General features: G+C 42.0%; 1 protein-coding gene across 1 annotated transcript; it reads right to left on the bottom strand.

Annotated features, from left to right (window-relative positions):
• Positions 1-873: 873 nt before the first annotated feature.
• LOC118422593 (oligodendrocyte transcription factor 3-like) lies at positions 874-17,888 on the bottom strand. The gene is made up of 2 exons (XM_035830229.1): positions 17,363-17,888; positions 874-1,566 (listed from the first exon to the last, which is right to left on the bottom strand). The coding sequence occupies exons 1-2, from the start codon at positions 17,776-17,778 to the stop codon at positions 1,176-1,178; spliced, it is 807 nt and encodes a 268-aa protein (XP_035686122.1). The 5' UTR covers positions 17,779-17,888; the 3' UTR covers positions 874-1,175.
• Positions 17,889-18,562: the final 674 nt, after the last annotated feature.

Below are 18,562 nucleotides of genomic sequence, written 5' to 3'. Positions count from 1 at the left end.
GGTTTAAGATGGAAAGGAAATTATCTAAGTATTCTGTCAGGATCTGTTGCTGTTCTCTGTTGTGACTATCTATTCGTTTTCTTCCATTTTTTCGTTAGCATTGTAAATATTTAGTACTGTCTATGGCACGTAAGCTACAACACAAGTTTAAATATTCTACAAAATAAACATTCATATCAACAACATTTTTGGTTTAAAGACATGCTTTGGGTACAACACCAATACCTTTTTTACAAGATTTAGTAAGCTTGGTTTTATAATGAAAACATACATTTTCCAATATAGAGTAAACGAAATCTTTTGTTTTGGACACTTTCCTACAGTGTTTTTAGAGAACATGTGTAAGATAGACGATTTTCAGACACTTTGAAACCACTGTTGAGTTGTTAACATCATAAACGGCTTCATATTCGTTCCGTTTAAAGTTATATGTTCCACAATGAAATTTATACTGTTATGTAACAAAGACGGGAAGACAGACATCCGTCCAAATGAACAAAGAAGCAAAGAAGTATGGTGAAAAATAAAGCGTTTATTTACTTCAAGATTTTCAATATGTACATGGACAGGGTAAAATGGACGACAAATGGACAGATTCATTTTGACATATACAGAACTGGTAGATACTTCAGTCAATAGTATGATCTGCTACATGAAGAGAACCGGTATTAAATCCCCGGTCAAATTTGTTATACACATAGAACGCGCATGAATTGGAATGGGACATAGCACTGAACAACAAACGTCAATGTAATTTTTGCTGTTTCTTTTTCGTTATACATTCATGAACAGCAACTGATAATATGATTAAGACAAAACATGGCCTCAAGACGAAGAGACTAACACCACACTGTCGTTCGCCTTACATAAAACAATAGATGAAATTTGTGAGTGAGAATGTGAGCCGTCAGCTATCCCAAGAAATATTCGAGACTTGAAGCGATTTTGTGGGCCCTGTGTTCATGTGAAATGGGGTGGAAGGCTCATGGTTTACCACAATGGAAACGAAAAGACACTGTGTGGAACAAACATTCCTGACAAATAGTCTATAAAGTCGAATTTACAATAGTGTGAATAGTAAGAATGAGCTGTCGATAAACACAAGTGTTTACCCGATTTGAAGTTTGTATACAGTTCTGTACAATAGTTTATACATTGTCCGATCAGGCAGCGTGTCACCTTGTGTGAAATGTCGGCATCTTTCCGAACGGCAGGCCGACTGAGAGGTCCGTCGGACACTGCGGGCACGAGCAGGGGATGGGCCAGACGCCGAAAGGGTTCGTCGGGAGCCCGAGCGGCCTGGTCTGGGGCTTGACAGACGCGGAGCTGCGGGGAGGGTCCTTCGGGGAGAGGTGGGTAGCAGGCCGGTGTAGACTTGTGGTGGGCGGCACGCTGAACGTCGCCTCGGGCTTGATAAGCGTGCTGTGCGGGAGTATTGGCGGGGAGGGTCTCATGGCGGGCCCGTGCAGACTCGGTAAGCTTGCCGCCGGCGACGGCAGCCCCGCGTGGTGACCACGGTGGCCGTTCTGGTACACATCGCTCACGAGCCGCTTCATCTCCTCCAAGGAACTGTTGAGCATGAGGATGTAGTTCTTGGCCAGCAGCAGCGTGGCGATTTTGGAGAGTTTCCTGACGGACGGACCGTGAGCGTACGGCATGACTTCCCGCAACCCGTCCAGCGCCGAGTTCAGGTCGTGCATTCTCTTCCTCTCCCTCTCGTTCACCTTCAGCCGCAGCTCCTGTACCTCCTCCTCCGATAACTGCTTCTCGGCTTTCTTCAGACTCTTGCTCCCCTTCCGGATCTTGCCAGGCTGGGACCGCATGTAGGGAGAAGACGGTCTGGGCGAGCCGCCGCTGGACCAGGACAGAGGAGAAGACACGCTCGGAGACCCAGGCGACTCCGTCCCGACAATGTGCCCATGGTCTTCACGGTCTTCCATCTCGTCTATAACTTCGTCAAACAAACGATTGCACCAACCGTAAACTCGGACTCAAGCCGTCAATGCTTCTGAGGCGTTGTTAACACAGAATGGTCGCTTCTGCCCGCCTCACCGGATTTTAAGGGCGGCTCTTGGGCAGATAACAATGGGGACAAAAATAAGGACCCCGAGGGTACCTGTCCCCTTTGACAGATGGGCCACCAATCGCGATGCACGACCGCCAGCCAGCGATGAGTCTCATATCCGAGCAGGGAATTATTTGTTTGTTTATTTTGCATCATTCCCATTCTTTATAAGAATGAGTAAATACTACATATAACAACACTTTAAGAAGTACAAACATTAAGACATGCAGGCATCGCTGTTGTTAACTTGTATTGCGTCCTTTTTTGGTCTACAGAACCAATTATACCGACCATAAGGACACAAGAGTCGGCCGTACCGCGGCCACGCGGCGGTGGAACCTACTTAGCTCCTACCTCACACGCCTCATCAACTCACCAACAACTCTCCTCACAACTACAAACTTGGTACTTTGTAAGACACGTAAATATGCCACTTAACATGAGTCTAACGAGTGTAAAACGAAATGTCCCTTTTTGTGTGGACTCCATGCCTCCAGGCTAAGCTTTGTTTTGCTCACTTATAGCGGGTTGCACGGCTGTCGTGGTGCATTTTACCACATGGTTAAACTCGTTTTAATGATTAGTTCGGATGTCAGTAACTCCGCTAGCGGACGGGCACGTGCCGGGACTGTTTTCACGGTCCTTAGGTTCATCCAGGTTGTGTGGTGGTGTAGGAATAAAGGAACAGACGCGGAGAGAGTAGTCTAGTTACAAATTAAATTAAGGGCTCTTCTTCTCGACGCACTTTAGTTGAAGAGTTCCCATTGTGGAGAATGGACCACGAGAGCGTCGTTTGTCTATTCTATTGTACTGATTTTAAAACAGTTGTGGAATTGTTGAGGATTGGGGTTTGTAAAAGATGGGAGACTAGTCTGTTGGAGAAAATACACACGGTATATTTAGATGGCGCCAGTATCACAAAATAAGATTCAGCAAATTTCAGTTGTTTAGCCATCAGCACATTTGGGAATAAGAAAGTTAGACACAAATTTCCAGCTGCAATTTTCAGAATTGCCAAACCAGCACCCCCCCCCCCCCCCAATCTTTGTGTATTTTGATTAACTTTTTAGCTGACTGCTGGATGAGAGAAGCCTGTCCGCCATCTTCCCACAGACGTCAAAGCCACGGCCTCTGCCACGTCTCAGCCCAAGGGGACATTGTTCTTGTCTCCATGGCAACTCAAAAACGATCTATACTTATCTGATGTAGGAAAGTCACGGACGATCGTTCCCAGAGTCGCCAAGTCGCCGTTGCCATGCCCTGGGGACTCGTTCCCAGGACGCCCGGTTTGATGGTCAAGTGTCTGTCGTCTGACAAGTGTACTAGATCTATGCTGTCTCAGTCACCAAATTTAGCTAACATTTCTGTCACAAAGTATGAATTTTCGTTGAATTTATGCCGATTTTTTCACACTGAATACATAGAACATACATTTCCTGAGAAAAAAAACACCAATTATACATAGAAAACAATATTTTCCCCGTTTTTTTCCTGATTCACCTTTGACCTGTCCCCGACAGAACGTGTTTGTCCTTCAGTGACACAAGGTTCGATAATCGATGGTTTTGTCGATTTCCCATCGGGCTCGTTAAGAATCAATCATATCTATGATACATGTGATGAGCCCATGTCCTCCTAGGTGGTCTTCCTCTGGCTTTCGCATAGGAAAACTGATAATTCCACAGTGTATTCCTCTGTTTAATATTGACTGGAATTAAGTTTGTCCCACAGAGAATATACCATAGCAACGTGTCCTGCTGGAGCAAGGATTACTCAAAATCCTTCCTAATTAAATGTTTTTGATCCCGAAAAATGCAGATTAGCTATTACTAATGAAGAGGATAATGAGTTAATCGGGATGTAACTGGTTATTAGCAATGTTTGATCAATACTTAGTATCACATTTGCACTGTGTATGTGGAGCTTCTAATTTTAATCCATTGAACAAAAATAAAAGGACTCAAATACACATACTGATATAAACAATATTCTATACCATACATGACAATGAATTTGTCATATGGCTCAGAAGCTTATATAAATCTATATGCAGAAATATATTGTCTATACATGTACATGTATCATTGTACTCAGAACAAGTACATGTGTTATCCTGGTCGTTTAGTCCGCAAAGAGATGGGTAAGTTTTTGACACAGTGTTGATCTAATTATTCTTTAAACTTTAGTAGAGAACATTATTCCACGACAATTGTGTATAGTACAACGTATGTCAACAACTATTACACAAAGTTGCAACTCTGTAAAAATGCCCCATGATCCTAGCCTTGTCATTTCTAAATCTTTGATAAAGGGGAGTCATGTCGTTTGTTGATCTGGAAATAACCGGATTATTCTACCGACAAAGTACCATCGGAGAGGTGAGCTTTGATTTCCGCTTCATCAAATTATCAGGTCCGATCGACGTGCGCGTTTTTATCTGTTCTAATGTTTTCTGCGTGAAGCCATCGTCTGTCCTTTGTTGGTAGATTTATTCTGAATGACTGGCTTATCACGTACGGCACTGGAGCTGAAAGGGTGAATCAAAAGGCCAATTATCGCTGACAGAGCCACTAACAAAGGATTTATCTCACAAATGTAGCATATGTCGCTATTCCACACACGCTGTAGTGTAAAGAAGCTAATATTTCAACTCACAAGTTTTGGAAAACGTCATTTCTGTGAGAAAACTATTTGTTTTCTGATCCCATACGAAAATAAGAAACGCTTTCAAAGGAAACCCTGGAGGATTTGGTTTATCCTTGGTGCTTGGATAAAGCACTTGATTGGTTATTGAGGCATATGATTTGATTTATGTACTGTTGAATGGTAGTTCATCTTGGCGAGGTCCCTGGGCGCTGTGACGCTTTGTTGTGACGGCCGTACCGCTGGTTTTGTTTCTGTAGCGCCGACCGTGTGTGGTCAAAGTCAACCGGGATGGACATGGTCTTGAAATTCAACCGTGGGATACAGTATTTGGGTTGTTCAGAACGCATCAATCAGTCAAAATCCCGGGCTTTCTTTTCGTGAATTGTAGTAATCTTGGATGCTCTCTCTCTCTCTCTCTCTCTCTCTCTGTCTTCGTCTGTCTGTACATGTGTGCATGTGTATATATATATATGTAAGCTATACATGACATTTTGTAATTCTTCCCTGAAGTCGAATTTTGGGACGTAACATCCAACAACAGGTTGTTTACGATTCTTGATACCAACATGTAACCAACTAATTCAGTTTTAATGAAAAACCCACAGAACTATGTCAGACATCCACAGCACAGTACAGTGGATCGCCACAAGCTTACTTATATTTGTTTACTCAACTCCGAAATATGTTTCTGATCGCTCCCAAAGCAATACCTCTTTACAAAGTAGCTACTTTGTTGCTGAACCATGATAAATAGATATATACATAAGGATTTTGTCCACCTGTCCCCTAAATGTTGCTATTTTGATATATTTCGATAGATTAGACATAATCTGTTAGATGTAGCAAAAAATGTCACTGGAAGGTATCCGTGCCTTGAGGGCTATACTCTTTGTATGGTTCTGGTCGACTTATGTGTTGCAGAGTTTGTTGATTTTGAGCATAGGGTTTGAATTGCTGTCAATCAAAAGGACAGTTGGGGTGCACGTGAGGCCACCGAGAAGTCCGTGACGACAGGTCAAGTCCCAGGGGACGTGAAAATATCTTCTCTCCTCTCTTCTGCTTGGCAATATTGCAGACAATGGTCTAACGGACTCTAACAGACACACACTTGAGGTCCGGGTGAGACAGTCTGTGCTTAAGGCCATAAAGAGTGGTAACTGAGGCGTTTGGGGGTGTTTTTGGTGTCATGAAAATATCATGTTTGGATAATGCATGGGTCTTTAGTTTTTTTTAGGAAGTACCTTATTGCATAAAGGTGATTTATGCAAATTAGCATGACGTCATGATGATGTCATAGAGAGCTATATGGCCACGCCCATTTGGGGAAAAAATGACAGAAAAGTGTTTTGCCCCGCTTGTAATTCGACGATTGTTGTTGATACTTTACAGTATTGTAAATAATGGTCATTTAAAAAGATCTGTGCGTGGATTTTGTCATATCATGTAATGCTGATTTTTTATGATTTTTTTTCCTCAAATTTTGATTACCCCATATGCTACCAGCAATTGGGAGCACTAAATAGCACCCTTTTGAGGCGGCTGCGCGAGACATTCTACCTTAAAGGGTAAATTTCAAAATAAGATCCAATTTGACTAATTTTGATGAACAGTTTTTGGGGCGTGTCGCTCCGATAATCACATTGTGGTGGTAGTAGTGACGCAATACATTTTTACAGGCCATAAAAAAATTAAAATGATATTTTGAGGTCAGATTTGTATTTGGCATGTGCCAAGACCTCCGTATACCAAGTTTTGTTCTTGTATCTTCAAGGAGAGGGAAAATATGGTGTTTTTGCATATTTAATTAGCTTACTCAGATTTTATTACCCCTGGAACTCAATTATTCAGGATTATTTATCATTTATGAATTAGATATGCAAATTTCATGGCCATAGTTCAATTCAGCATGTTACAAAACTCCAGTATACCAAGTTTTTTCCTTGTATCTTGTATGACTGCGGAGATATTGTTATCTTGCATATTTAATTAGCTGACCCGGAGAAATTATGGCGTAATTTTTAGGCTTTTGATGGCCATAACACTCTAACGGTATGTCCGATGTTTTCGCAATAAAAACCATTCTATTTCTCTCACCAAGACCTATCCAATGATGTCAAGTTTGAAAAGCTGTGAAGAGTTTGAAATTTTTGTGTAATTTGAGACAGCTACTTTGACCTTGAAATTTGGCCAACAAATAGCAACATTTGATGGCCAAATTTTTGATTTTATAAAAATAGAAGTACATATCTACTAACATTGATGGTTATTTTTCGAAAAGAAATCTTCCTCGGGCATACCTCCTGGCTACCTTAAAGACGTTTGACGTTCGGATGATACAGGTTTCTATGCCATGTTCACGGGTTATCTCACTGAAGCTGCGGTACGTTGGCTGCATCGTTGCGTTCGAGCGATTTGACAGAACGCCCAACGAATTTTATCCGTTAAAACTACGCTTTGAATGTTTTGTTGTCTTTTTATGCGTACTTGTACGTTTTGCGTGATATTCCCGTTTAATGGTACCGTAACACATATTCGAGTTAGAACGCAGGACGATGACTTAAACGTTCCGCATTTCAGTGAGATACAAATTCATGATGTACACTTTTGATGCCACTGATCGTCCGAGCGGCAGAAACATTCAGTACCGAATCTCCCGCCTAGAACCATGATGCATGATGTATGTACATCTTGTGTTGTCATGTCCCGTCCAGCCTGTAAGAATGATGACTCACAAAGAGCAACAAAAGGAGGTGATGACTCGTGCGAAGGCTTTGTTTGTAAAAAAGGATGTGTCAGACTCTCCAAGCAGAAGTTGAACGAAGAGAGGCGCTGCTTTCTTCTGATTCGTGTCCGTTTTCTGATGGTTGTCAGAAAGACTGGCGGTCAGAAAGAGATCTCTTCATTCAATCTTTGCTTTGTTTTGAACATTAACGATAGAAGATGGTGCACTGCTTACCAGACACGGTCCCATACTACTGCTAAGCCTAATGGTTTCCATGGCGTGATGGGTGCAGGGCCGGGGAACTCCGCACGGTGAGTAACTCCCAACAAAGGGACGTCGGGAGATGGAGACATCACGACTGTCTTGTCAGGCCTGTCACAATGGGGACTGATGATGATTCATGGCATGTCATGACGGACAAAGCGAACCCACATGGTTGCAGATAGATTTCCGTTAGAAACCCATGGAGTCGTCATGTTATCAGTCGGTTATGTGTAACGCCAAACGGGTGACTAATACATTATGATACACATGTATATTTTCTACTATAGTTACTAGTAGAACCAACAGACACACGTTTTTGCATTACTGTATAACTACAAGAAAACAAACGTCACATAACACATATCACTTAGAATGTTTCAGAATACATCATTTCAACGGGCAGAAAGAAAAGAACTTCGTTCTTCATTTTTCGTTAGAGAAAGGATCAGACAGGAGTTGACCAAGTTTAGATTAGACTGTATCATTTCTTCAAGCAAGCACATAATGTCATTGCTGAACACAAAAATCATTTTTAAACGGACAGAAGAAATGTACAGACAGGCGAGTGACCTGGTGAGTAAGTGAATGAACAAGACCAATGGAGTGATAAATAAATGAAGGGTGGAAGGAAGAAAGGGTTGGATTGATGATGGATGGAGGAATGAACTTATAAGAGTGTGGATGGATCGATGGATGGGTGGGTGGATGGAATGATAGATGGATGAATGGATGGATGGAGGAGTGAATCTATGAGTGCATCAATGGATGCGTGGATAGATGAGAGTTCAGTTCAGTTCAGTTCATCCTCGGAGAGGTGACACCATCGTCTCCACAGGTTCCTATCCAGCATGAGAGATCCAGATGAGAGAATCGACGATTACCGTGAGCACCCAATGCGATAAATAGTAAAAGTTATTGAAAACAGATTGAAATCAAGGTTATCTCAACTTGAATGTGCAAACCTTACAAGTTAGGTAAGACAGTTCTGAGTTGAACAGTATGTACATTTGTAATATATTTTCTATCGGTATAGGCGCAATGAACCACGTTTCTAGAATGTGCTGAAAGACAGATGTGTTGAGGAGGACAATCTTTTCTGAAATGCCCGAATCTGTTCTTACTAAGAACACCAAACGTTGAGCAGATGTGATCTTTGTGTTCTCCCCTCTTAAACGTCTGTAATTCCTTCAGCTCCACTTCTGTTTCCCCATTGTACTTCACCTCTCCGTGGTACCCTCTCTGACCCCTACATGATGGTGACTTGTACATACCAAGGACATACAAACCTGTCAGAAAGAAGTTCTTACGTCAAGACAACTAGATGTTATGCCATCCATCAAACAACTTCGCAAAACGTAACGTTTAGTAAAAGCTTAGGCATGAGAAGACGTGTCAGCTTTTTCCAGCGTTCAAATGCACAGGTTTACCTACCTGGACAACCATTGCCCACAAACGCTGAACGTCAAAGCGTCCGTAAGTGCAAAGTTGGGCCAGGTGGCCGGAAGGTTCGAGTGCAGTACTTCACCCTACTTCACCTTCAAGTGCTGCTACTGGGGTTAGAACTCAGCATCAATGTAAAAAGTACTTATACAGACCACCCAAATACACAAGACTTCTTTGTCGTAATTTTCTTCTTTGCCATCTTAATGTTCTTTATTTTTTTCGGTCCGTTTTCACGTTATCCCATCTCTTTGTCTTTACTTTCTTGATTTGTCTAATCTTACTTCATTCCTTTTCACCAATTCTAATATTTCGTCTATTCTCTTTATAGCTTATATCTTACATTCCATCATTTTCATATTTTAATTTTCCAAGGTTTCTACAGATTCTTCATATTCTTCACAGCTCTTGCAAGCGATTAGGTGCACATGTCTTTAGATGAAGAAGACATCGTGAATGACAAATGAAATATCACGTTTTTCTCCGATCTGTTGAGTATGACGAATTGTGTATCAAAAACTTCCGGAACTGCAAATCATGGTAAGATTCAGAAGGATAAAAGTTTCTTTGTATGACCTGGAGCTACAACACACTTCGGCACCCGCCTGCGGACAGGCATCTCTATTCACTTCATATCTTTGCCCCATTGGGCACGAGATTTTCACACGTCATCAACACCTTTCTGATAGTCTCGTGCCCATGGCATGTTGTCGGGAGGCTGGGATAACAAAGACAGTCCAGTCAATACTGGCGTCATCTGAGTCGTAAAAACATTAACCCTTCCCTCCCCTCCATAAGGGCGAGACCACCTCAGGGGACAGGGGGTGGGCACAAAGGCGCTGTAAAGGTTTATGACTTGCTGCGGGGAGCGCTGTTACTAGGTAGATGATGACACGAGCGGAGACACGAGGCATTCCTGATGGTGAAAAGGTTGTTCTCTGTGAATGAAAATCTGCTTCTTTTGTCTTGTGCACTCTGTGAACGTTCTCCTTTAGTAGGTCCTTAATCCTAGTGAACAAAGACGGGGAAGTTTTCTTAGAGAAACCCTGGCGATGGAGATGTTTAAAAAAGGTCAAGAAAGTGTCAAGAACGCTCTAAGAAAGTGGTGTTCTTTTTTCATGCAAGTAAATTACTCTGCGTTCTTGCTGAAGAATGATCGTTTTGAGAAAATATAAATCAACCCAGATTGTCTAGTTCCTCATTGCTGTAAGATTTATCTGGATAACGTAAACAAAAAGCTGAAAGATGTACAATAAACAAGTCAACACAATACATCTGCTATGGCGCGATAGTCATAGTGGCAGATATGGCACCATAGTCAGTTGAGAGAGCTCGAGAGTCGCCTTCTTCCTTTAGTCTTCCAGCAACAGTAAATAATATGTAAACGAAGTTTCAACAATGTATAGAAGTAATCCATGACAGTATTCTGGGGTTATGGGTTGTCAAAACATCATATAAATCCCACTACTGTAGTACTGGTACTTTATCGTTTGGCCATTTTGACGCTTATTTCGCGATATTTCAAAAGAAAAGATCTATATAGAGGTGACAATTTTTAACAGAAACAGGACATAACGTACCAAATTTACACTTTTATGGAGTTTTAAGAAGTCATCCCAAACTCATAAAGCACGGGGAGATTGCCAGATAATCATTTGACAGACTATTCGACACCTCTCGGGAAATAAAGATAAGGTGTACATGATAAGAAAAGGTGAGGAATTTGGATGGATTTGGATCAGAAACGATCAAACTGAATACGTTCTCTATCTCGGGGATACAACGCGTAGCTGACAAACACGATAAAACGATTGGTATTATAAAAGCTTCCGACACCTTAATCTGATCTTAATCTAATCTTAATCTGACTTAAGCTCGGCACATCAAAGCCACGTGCCAATGGTGTGAATCAGAGTTAATCACGCCCTGTTAAACAGCTTAATTATGTATAATTAAGCAAGATTCTTCCATATTCACATAAGAATACAGAATCCCCACAGTGCTGTTTAAAACCGTTCAGCATATTGTTTAGATAAGCCTGTATAGCGGTCTGCTTTCATAGTCTTGTCAGAGTCATTAAGCATCTTATTCTTAACAGCTAGTCTGAGATTAGAAGACGTAATTTCAGCAGAGATGGTGATGAGATAGAGGAACTGTATTGAGAACTGGGCTCCTCAGTGACCAATAAAACCGTTCAGTGTAACGTAAGAAAAGGAGGACTTGTGAGAAAATGCTGATGCTGAATGGTAATGGTTTGTTGACTTCTCTTCTTTAAAATAGCTGCAGACGATTGTCTGATGATTCGATCGTAAACCATGGGTTGCAAAGGTCAGTGGATTCGAATCTAGGTTACAAATCAGTATCTAATATTTTTTCCCAGCATTTGATGAAAAGTCCGTTGTTGCAATGCCAGCCAATCAGACACACTTTGGACAAGTCAAACTCACGGTGGCGTTAAGTTGGTTATGGCTATGCCGATTCACGTTATTGTTATACCAAGGTGGGCACTTTATCTTCGTTTTCTAAATGTTTTTATTCAATTTCTTTCCCTTATTCGTTAAAATGATAGTTCCTACACCTCTAATCAAAAATGATTACTCCACTATCGAATAATGTGAAGACCTTTTACCATTCCCCCCCCCCCCCTTTTTCAGTTTATCTATCAGTATGTTACCCACTGATGCATTTAGAAATATACACGATAGATTTTCACTAATGAAAGGCCACCTGCAATGAGCTCAATGTCACAAAACTAATAAAGAAACAACGAACAAACAAACAAGTATCCAACAACATCCAAGCTCACAGTTTTGCATACGCTGAACATGCCATCTAGTACTAACCTCTAGAGGGACCGTCATAATGCTGCTTGTGGGAAGTAGACAAAGATTACCATTCTTTGAACTACCAGAAGATTTCAGACGCTAACCAATGAGTAAATAATATGACTGCCCCTTCCTTGATCTGCGAGGAATACAAAGTTTGAACTTATGAAAGTGCTGCATAGTTTCACTTTAACAATGGTCCATTGCTGGGTATATATTTTTCCTGTATAATAGATGATTGCGGTAAAGCGTTGATTAGGCATGGTGTTCCCCCCCCGTGTACATTAGTTTACAGCGGTGTACAGGGACTGACAGCTTCCATAGTCGGCTTGGATAGGAGATAGATGTACGGAGGGAAAACACACGCAAAACGATTGGTCACGCAGAGATGGAAGTTCAAATGTCGGAATACTTCGGTACCAACGCCGCTACCTGGAAACAAAACAACACTGCGGGACGTAAAATCATTAAAAGTATATGCAAAATATCTCAACATTAGTTTATTTTGATATGTTAAGTATAGAAAGTAATGTTATGATAAATTATACAAAAACATCGTTTAAGATACACCAGTGACTGAAGATTTAAAAAAACTTTTTTAAATCAAGCTTATTTTGCATATGAAATAGAAACAATTACAGGTAGACATTGGATTTGCTCTTGTGTATACTATTACATTGATACAAATGTAAGAAAGCACTTACGAAAGGATATATCGTAAAATATTGCAAAAATGCCCCACAATGTATCATCTATAAAGAATTTATGGCTTCAACATTTCAGTCTTCGTACGACATGGTAAAGAAGACTATCGTAATTTGGTGTAGAGAAACTGCATATTGTACACTAAAAGATCTTGTACCCTATGGGCTGGTTTAGAACACAATACATGAACTTCTGCTTTGCTCTTGTAGCTTATACATATTCCATGCCGGGTTAAAGTGGTCCAGCATGTGGTAGGGAGACAGACGGGCGGCCCTGTGTGGCGGCAGGTTTGGGTCTGTGCCCGGTATGGTTCTGTTCTGGGAAGGCTGTGGAGTTTCTGGCTCCCTTTACACCCGTGTAGAATGGATTACACGGTTAAAGGTGTCAGGGGTAAGTGGGGTAGGGAATAACGGGGTGCTAATGAGGTAAGTACGGACCCATCACGTCCAATATCCGCACCGCAAGGAGAGAATTCTGGCCTAAAGCTTGTCCAAATGGAGCTGTTCCTTTATTTCGTGAGACATCTGACTCTAAAGGCGGTTTGGGCCTGTAGGTGGGACCCTAAAACCGTATATATATAAATTTCTACATTAAAGGAAATTAGATTCAGCATCTTTGGCATTTTCTTCAGCTTGTAAGTTGCACAACAATAATTTGCTACGTGTAGTGGTTTAGATGAGTGGTTCTTGATCACAAAGACATGGGTTCCAATCCGAGCTTTAGTCGAGCTTTAGTTACCAGTTATGCCAGTCAGATTCAGATAAAGTTCATAAGCTGAACGAGACCAGAAACGACAGTACAAAATTTTGGGCATTGTTTGAAACATCGTACCATTCTAACCAATTGAAGATCTGAAGCCATTTAAGTTCAACGGCTGCATCAGATGGAGAAGAGTAGCCTCGGTTGATATACTGGACCCGTACTCACAATAAAAGCACATGTCTATTTGATTTGTTTCTAACACCATCTGTTTGAATGGTAAGTAGACTTCTTTTGAAATTCAATTCTAACATTCTTGTCACAAAAACATTCTCCTTGTCTCAAAACCAATATTTGGGAACCACATTCGGAGCTTTGTAAGATAGACTACGATATGTGTACGTCGGTGTAGGATAAGGATGGAAACGTGTTGTTTTGTTTCACTTTAAAGTGGACAGAAATTACCAACAACAAAACGTACAGTTCTAGACCGTTTTGAAACCAGCTGCTCCGTGTGAGGAGGGAATCGCGCCCCGTGGAGAGTTTTTAACCCGGAGTGGCAGCTCAGAAGATGTATTCCTTGTCGTTCTTTGTCCGCCATGTTACCCTGACAGGCCGGACATTGGTCCTTTCGCTGCGCTCTTGGCTCAACTTTTGGCGGCGTTCCTTTTCTAGAGAAAGAAGACCGTACCTTTTGTAAGAGGAAGGAAGGTCCTGCTGTGGTATTTAGAGGGAGAAGAACGATCCGACTTGCGGCTGTGGAGGCATTTTTTGTCTTCTCATCACTGAGCTGACAGCTTCTGTAATGTGACCGTATGAAGCTTTATAGTTCAGTTTTCAGAAGGTGCAAAGTTACTTGTAGCTTGCAAGTTCTTTTGGGGGGGGAGGCACTGATTGATTCAAAGTATGGGCCCTAGAAGCCCAGAAACGATCTCACAGGCATTAGAACCTGGCCCATATGTTGAATATCGCACATAAAGGAGGCTAGTTATGCATAGTATAAGTATTGTTTGTAACCTGTGCATAAGTCACATCGTTCGGCAAATACATCGTTCGAATTCCTGAGACAATGTTCGAATCTGGTTCAAGCAGGTATTTTTCTCATGGCAATGTGGAATGAAATGTCGGAAAGCAAAACTTTCAAATACATATCTCGAATTGATAAGACCAGGAAAGCAATGAAATTGAATATGATGATAGCATGTAAGGAATACACATAGATGTAATGAGGATAGAGAAGCCGATACCATACATTATAAATAGAGCCAAAGCGCATTAGGCTACGTTTAAAGCTCATTGTATGTTTATATCATAAAGATATATACTGTATTCTTGTAAGACAGTTCTACCAGCGTGCAGCAAAAATAGAATACATCAAACCAGACTCTCTCTCGTCTCTAGCATAAATTCATAGCAGAAACTCCTGCACCGCAGACTTATCCCAAATTTAGCTGACAAAGAATATTTGGTGTGAGGTTGTCCCTGGGTAATATTGTTCAATTACAAACCCGTCCCTTGAGGCATTGCGACACGCGGTGGCGGAGCCGGTCACGCTTACTTCTAATTGGATAAACGGTCTGGTCGGTATTACATCCTCCGTTTGGGACTGCCTGTCAAACTTTCAAATATTTTCCGTTATTATTAGCATTATCAAAGCCATGTCAGTGTGTATTTGATACCTTCGTTTTACTTTCCGAATCCGAACCTCTATAGGTGTATCAAGTGTATGTGCAATAGAGTTTGATTCACTTATTTTGAAAGATTCAGAAAAAAAGAAAATTTTGTTCGATTTCAAAGAAAGCCACAGAAATCTGTCATATGTAGAAAACATTGCATTTTGCAATATTAACATATGTTTTTTCGAGCATGTATAATAAATAGTTACATTATTTGAATGCACAGCAGATAAAAATACATGCGTGTTTAGTAAATATATATATATTCTAAATACTGGACTATTTTTTTGTCTGAATATAACAGCCCATTCTTGAACGCTTAGCATTATTGTCGTATGGCTTCCAGCTCAAACTGGTAACTTTTAGGTGTTCAATCGAGAAAAGATTGCCAAAACGAGTATAGATTTTCAAACCGCCGATGAAGTCACTTGGTACTTTGCTATTCACCTATGAGAAACTTGAAAAACATCAAATATGCAAAACGACACGAAAATCATAGAGAGGATCGTATTTCGCCTTTGCTCAAGGTATGGTTCTGCTCTTTGCAAACTATAACACGCCTCATTTCCTAAAACCGCATGGAAAGAAGAAAAAATGCGAAAAGAAAGCGGCGAACAAACAATACAACAACAAAGACTCTGGAGGAGCCCAGCTCGGCCCGGAGGGGGACCTGTCCGTCCAACCTGTCATTATCCACGGGTGCGATATGTAACCCTCGTTAGCGCTCTAATGCACATCTGCTTCCCTTAAACAGCCGCACTTGTCTATTGTGGGGAAGACGGCGGGAGTTTCGTGGCATTTTGTCTTGTTAACGGGGTACCGGTGTTTGCGAATGAAAGAAAACGTGACAGTAGCGGGATTCGGGAACTACAGAATTCTGAACAGAAAAAAAGAGAAGGATAAACAAACCCAAACCCTGGCCATTAAGTGGAATATCAATTAATCTAAAGGAAGAGAGTTTTTAAAAACTTTCAAGGCATAACATATCAAGGAAGGCCCTCACGGTTAGTATGTACACGTGTGTGTATGAGAGACCGTCGACGGACTATTTTGTCATTGATAGAACTAGAAGTAAATGTTTCGACAATGGTGGTATCACTGCGCTGTACATAGTGTACTTTAGAGAATGGGGAACGCTTAAACTCCGGACATTGTACACTTCATACGGACTGTTCATAGAACTTAAGACTGGATTGACTTTATCGCTCGGTGCAGACATGTTTCTTTCAGAGTTGTGCAAAGAACTGCTTTGACCAGTATTGAACTAAACTTTACGCTACTGCTGTCTGTGTCCAGCAAAACTGCAGGCTAGCTCAACGGTAGGGTATCTCTGAAGAGCGCCAGGGAAATGCATGGCGGAATTCATACTGTACTGGTAGTTGTTGTTGTAATATATTGAAATGCATTTTAGATATTACTACTATATCTACTGAGTAATCAATTGTAAAATGACGTTTATGCCTTTATATGCACGGGAATAAATCGGTTTTTTTAGTTATATTATATGAAATGGACAACATAAGACCATCACTACTTATGGAAAAGAGGGTACCCAATAATGAAAATAACAAATGAGATAGAGTAAAGATAGTTGTATTCGTAACGTTTTTGTCAACAGTCAAATATACTATGTTGTATATACAAAACATTTCAATCTCACTATATACAGAGATGTGTTGAGCAGTTGTACAAAGATCTATAATTTCGATCGCATCCGTGAATTCAGCAACTTTACAGCATCGGATGAAAACAACATTCAATCATTCTGTAGGCGACGTAAAGGAAGCAATCATAACTTGACCAGGTAACATATGGCAGTATACGTACGTAGAAGTGAACATTTTGTAGCAAAGTTTACACAATAGACGGAGCATGTTACATAACTTACGCTGAAGTTGTGATAGAGGTTAGTCTGGTTTTCCTGAGTTCAAAACTGGTCTAACAACATCGATATGTACAGATAAGAATTTCTTAAATGTCTCTGAAATGTTCTTTTTTTCATCTTGAGAATGAAGGGTGTTTGCCGAACGGTAGCCGGTTGACACTGTCGGGCGGACACTGCGGGCAGGAGCAGGGGATGGGCCACCTGGAGAACGGGCTGCGCTCGTGCTGGTGCTCCGGTCTGAGGAGAAGTCCGCTGTGGCTCGCTCGGGACGCGAGTGGGTGACTCAGCGGGCCGTGTGGTATCTGAGACGGGGAAGGGAACATCGCTGGCCCGTGGAGTCCCGGCAGAGTGGGCGGTGACAGAGTCGGGTGAGCGGGCAGCTTGGCGCGGTGTGCCGGGTGGATGTCACTCACGAGCCGCTTCATCTCCTCCAAGGAACTGTTGAGCATGAGGATGTAGTTCTTGGCCAGCAGCAGCGTGGCGATTTTGGAGAGTTTCCTGACGGACGGACCGTGAGCGTACGGCATGACTTCCCGCAACCCGTCCAGCGCCGAGTTCAGGTCGTGCATTCTCTTCCTCTCCCGATGGTTGACTTTCAGACGGAGCTCCTGGAGTTCTTCCTCCGATAACTGCTTCTCGGCTTTCTTCAGACTCTTGCTCCTCCTGATCTTCCCCGGACGGGAGCGGGAGGAGGGTGAGGAGGGGGCGGGCGAGCCGCCGCTGGACCAGGACGATGTCGGTGAGGACGGCCGGGGAGACACAGACGGGGAGGTTCTGTTGAACATCGCGGCGTCCGGAGTCTGTTCCATCTTCAGAACCCACTTGGCTGTCTCAATGTCGGTGTTGCTCATGATATCTTCCGTACACACCACGATGATTCCCGTGTTGGAGTGGCTATGAGGAGTTCATCCCGAACTTTTTAACTGTACTGGACAAAGGATTTGCAGAGGACAAAAGAATCCCAATGGCCGGAGAGCCAATCAGAACCGTGCGTGTTCATGGATGGGCGTGTTTACTGCTGAGATTGTCCTGCAAATGAGCACTGCTTATCACACCAGCTCCGTCAATTGGGGCAAGGATTTGGGCAAGGAAGTTTTACCCTCTTGGTTTGGGTGAGGTATTAAACCATTGGTATATCAAACTAAGGAGGGTCTATTCAGATGATGAACCATTTGTAGCTTATTCTTAGGCCCTGACAACTAGGGTAGATAGTGATAGTCTGGCCATATAGAAGTCTCAAAAGATCCGTGTCTCTTTGAGGATCAAAGACGCCTTGCTTGCATACGCCGTTAAACAGCCTTATTAAAGAACTGAACAAATGATCTTTTATTGATTGCTTACGTCCCATATTATATGAAGTGTCGACGTCTTGAAAATGTGTGCTTGGTTTTATTCTGACGTACGACGCGAAATAATAGACAATGCTGATAACTTTGGTGTCACAAGAATACTCGCAGTCTCAACCACACATACTTTGCCCCACGCAGTGCCTCCCAGCGGAGTTTGTATAGAGTGCAGTTTGGGGGTCTCTCGCTTGTCCAGTCACATCATTGCACACCAGTAGGGTCGGAGACTCTAATGACCAGTTTAGAATGTCCCCACCACAAGTTCGCGCTTTGATTCCTGAGATAATGA

This window comes from Branchiostoma floridae, chromosome 9 (genome assembly GCF_000003815.2).
Source record: "Branchiostoma floridae strain S238N-H82 chromosome 9, Bfl_VNyyK, whole genome shotgun sequence".
Classification (NCBI taxonomy): Eukaryota; Metazoa; Chordata; class Leptocardii; order Amphioxiformes; family Branchiostomatidae; genus Branchiostoma; species Branchiostoma floridae.
The sequence above is the reverse complement of the archived record's forward strand: the minus strand, read 5'-3'. Positions and strand labels throughout refer to the sequence as shown.

Coding starts and splice junctions, on each gene's coding strand:
- LOC118422593 (XM_035830229.1), bottom strand. CDS start 17,778: ATGAGCAACACCGACATTGAGACAGCCAAGTGGGTTCTGAAGATGGAA. Junction 1,567..17,362: donor ATCCTCATGCTCAACAGTTC/CTTGGAGGAGAT, acceptor GCTCAACAGTTC/CTTGGAGGAGATGAAGCGGC.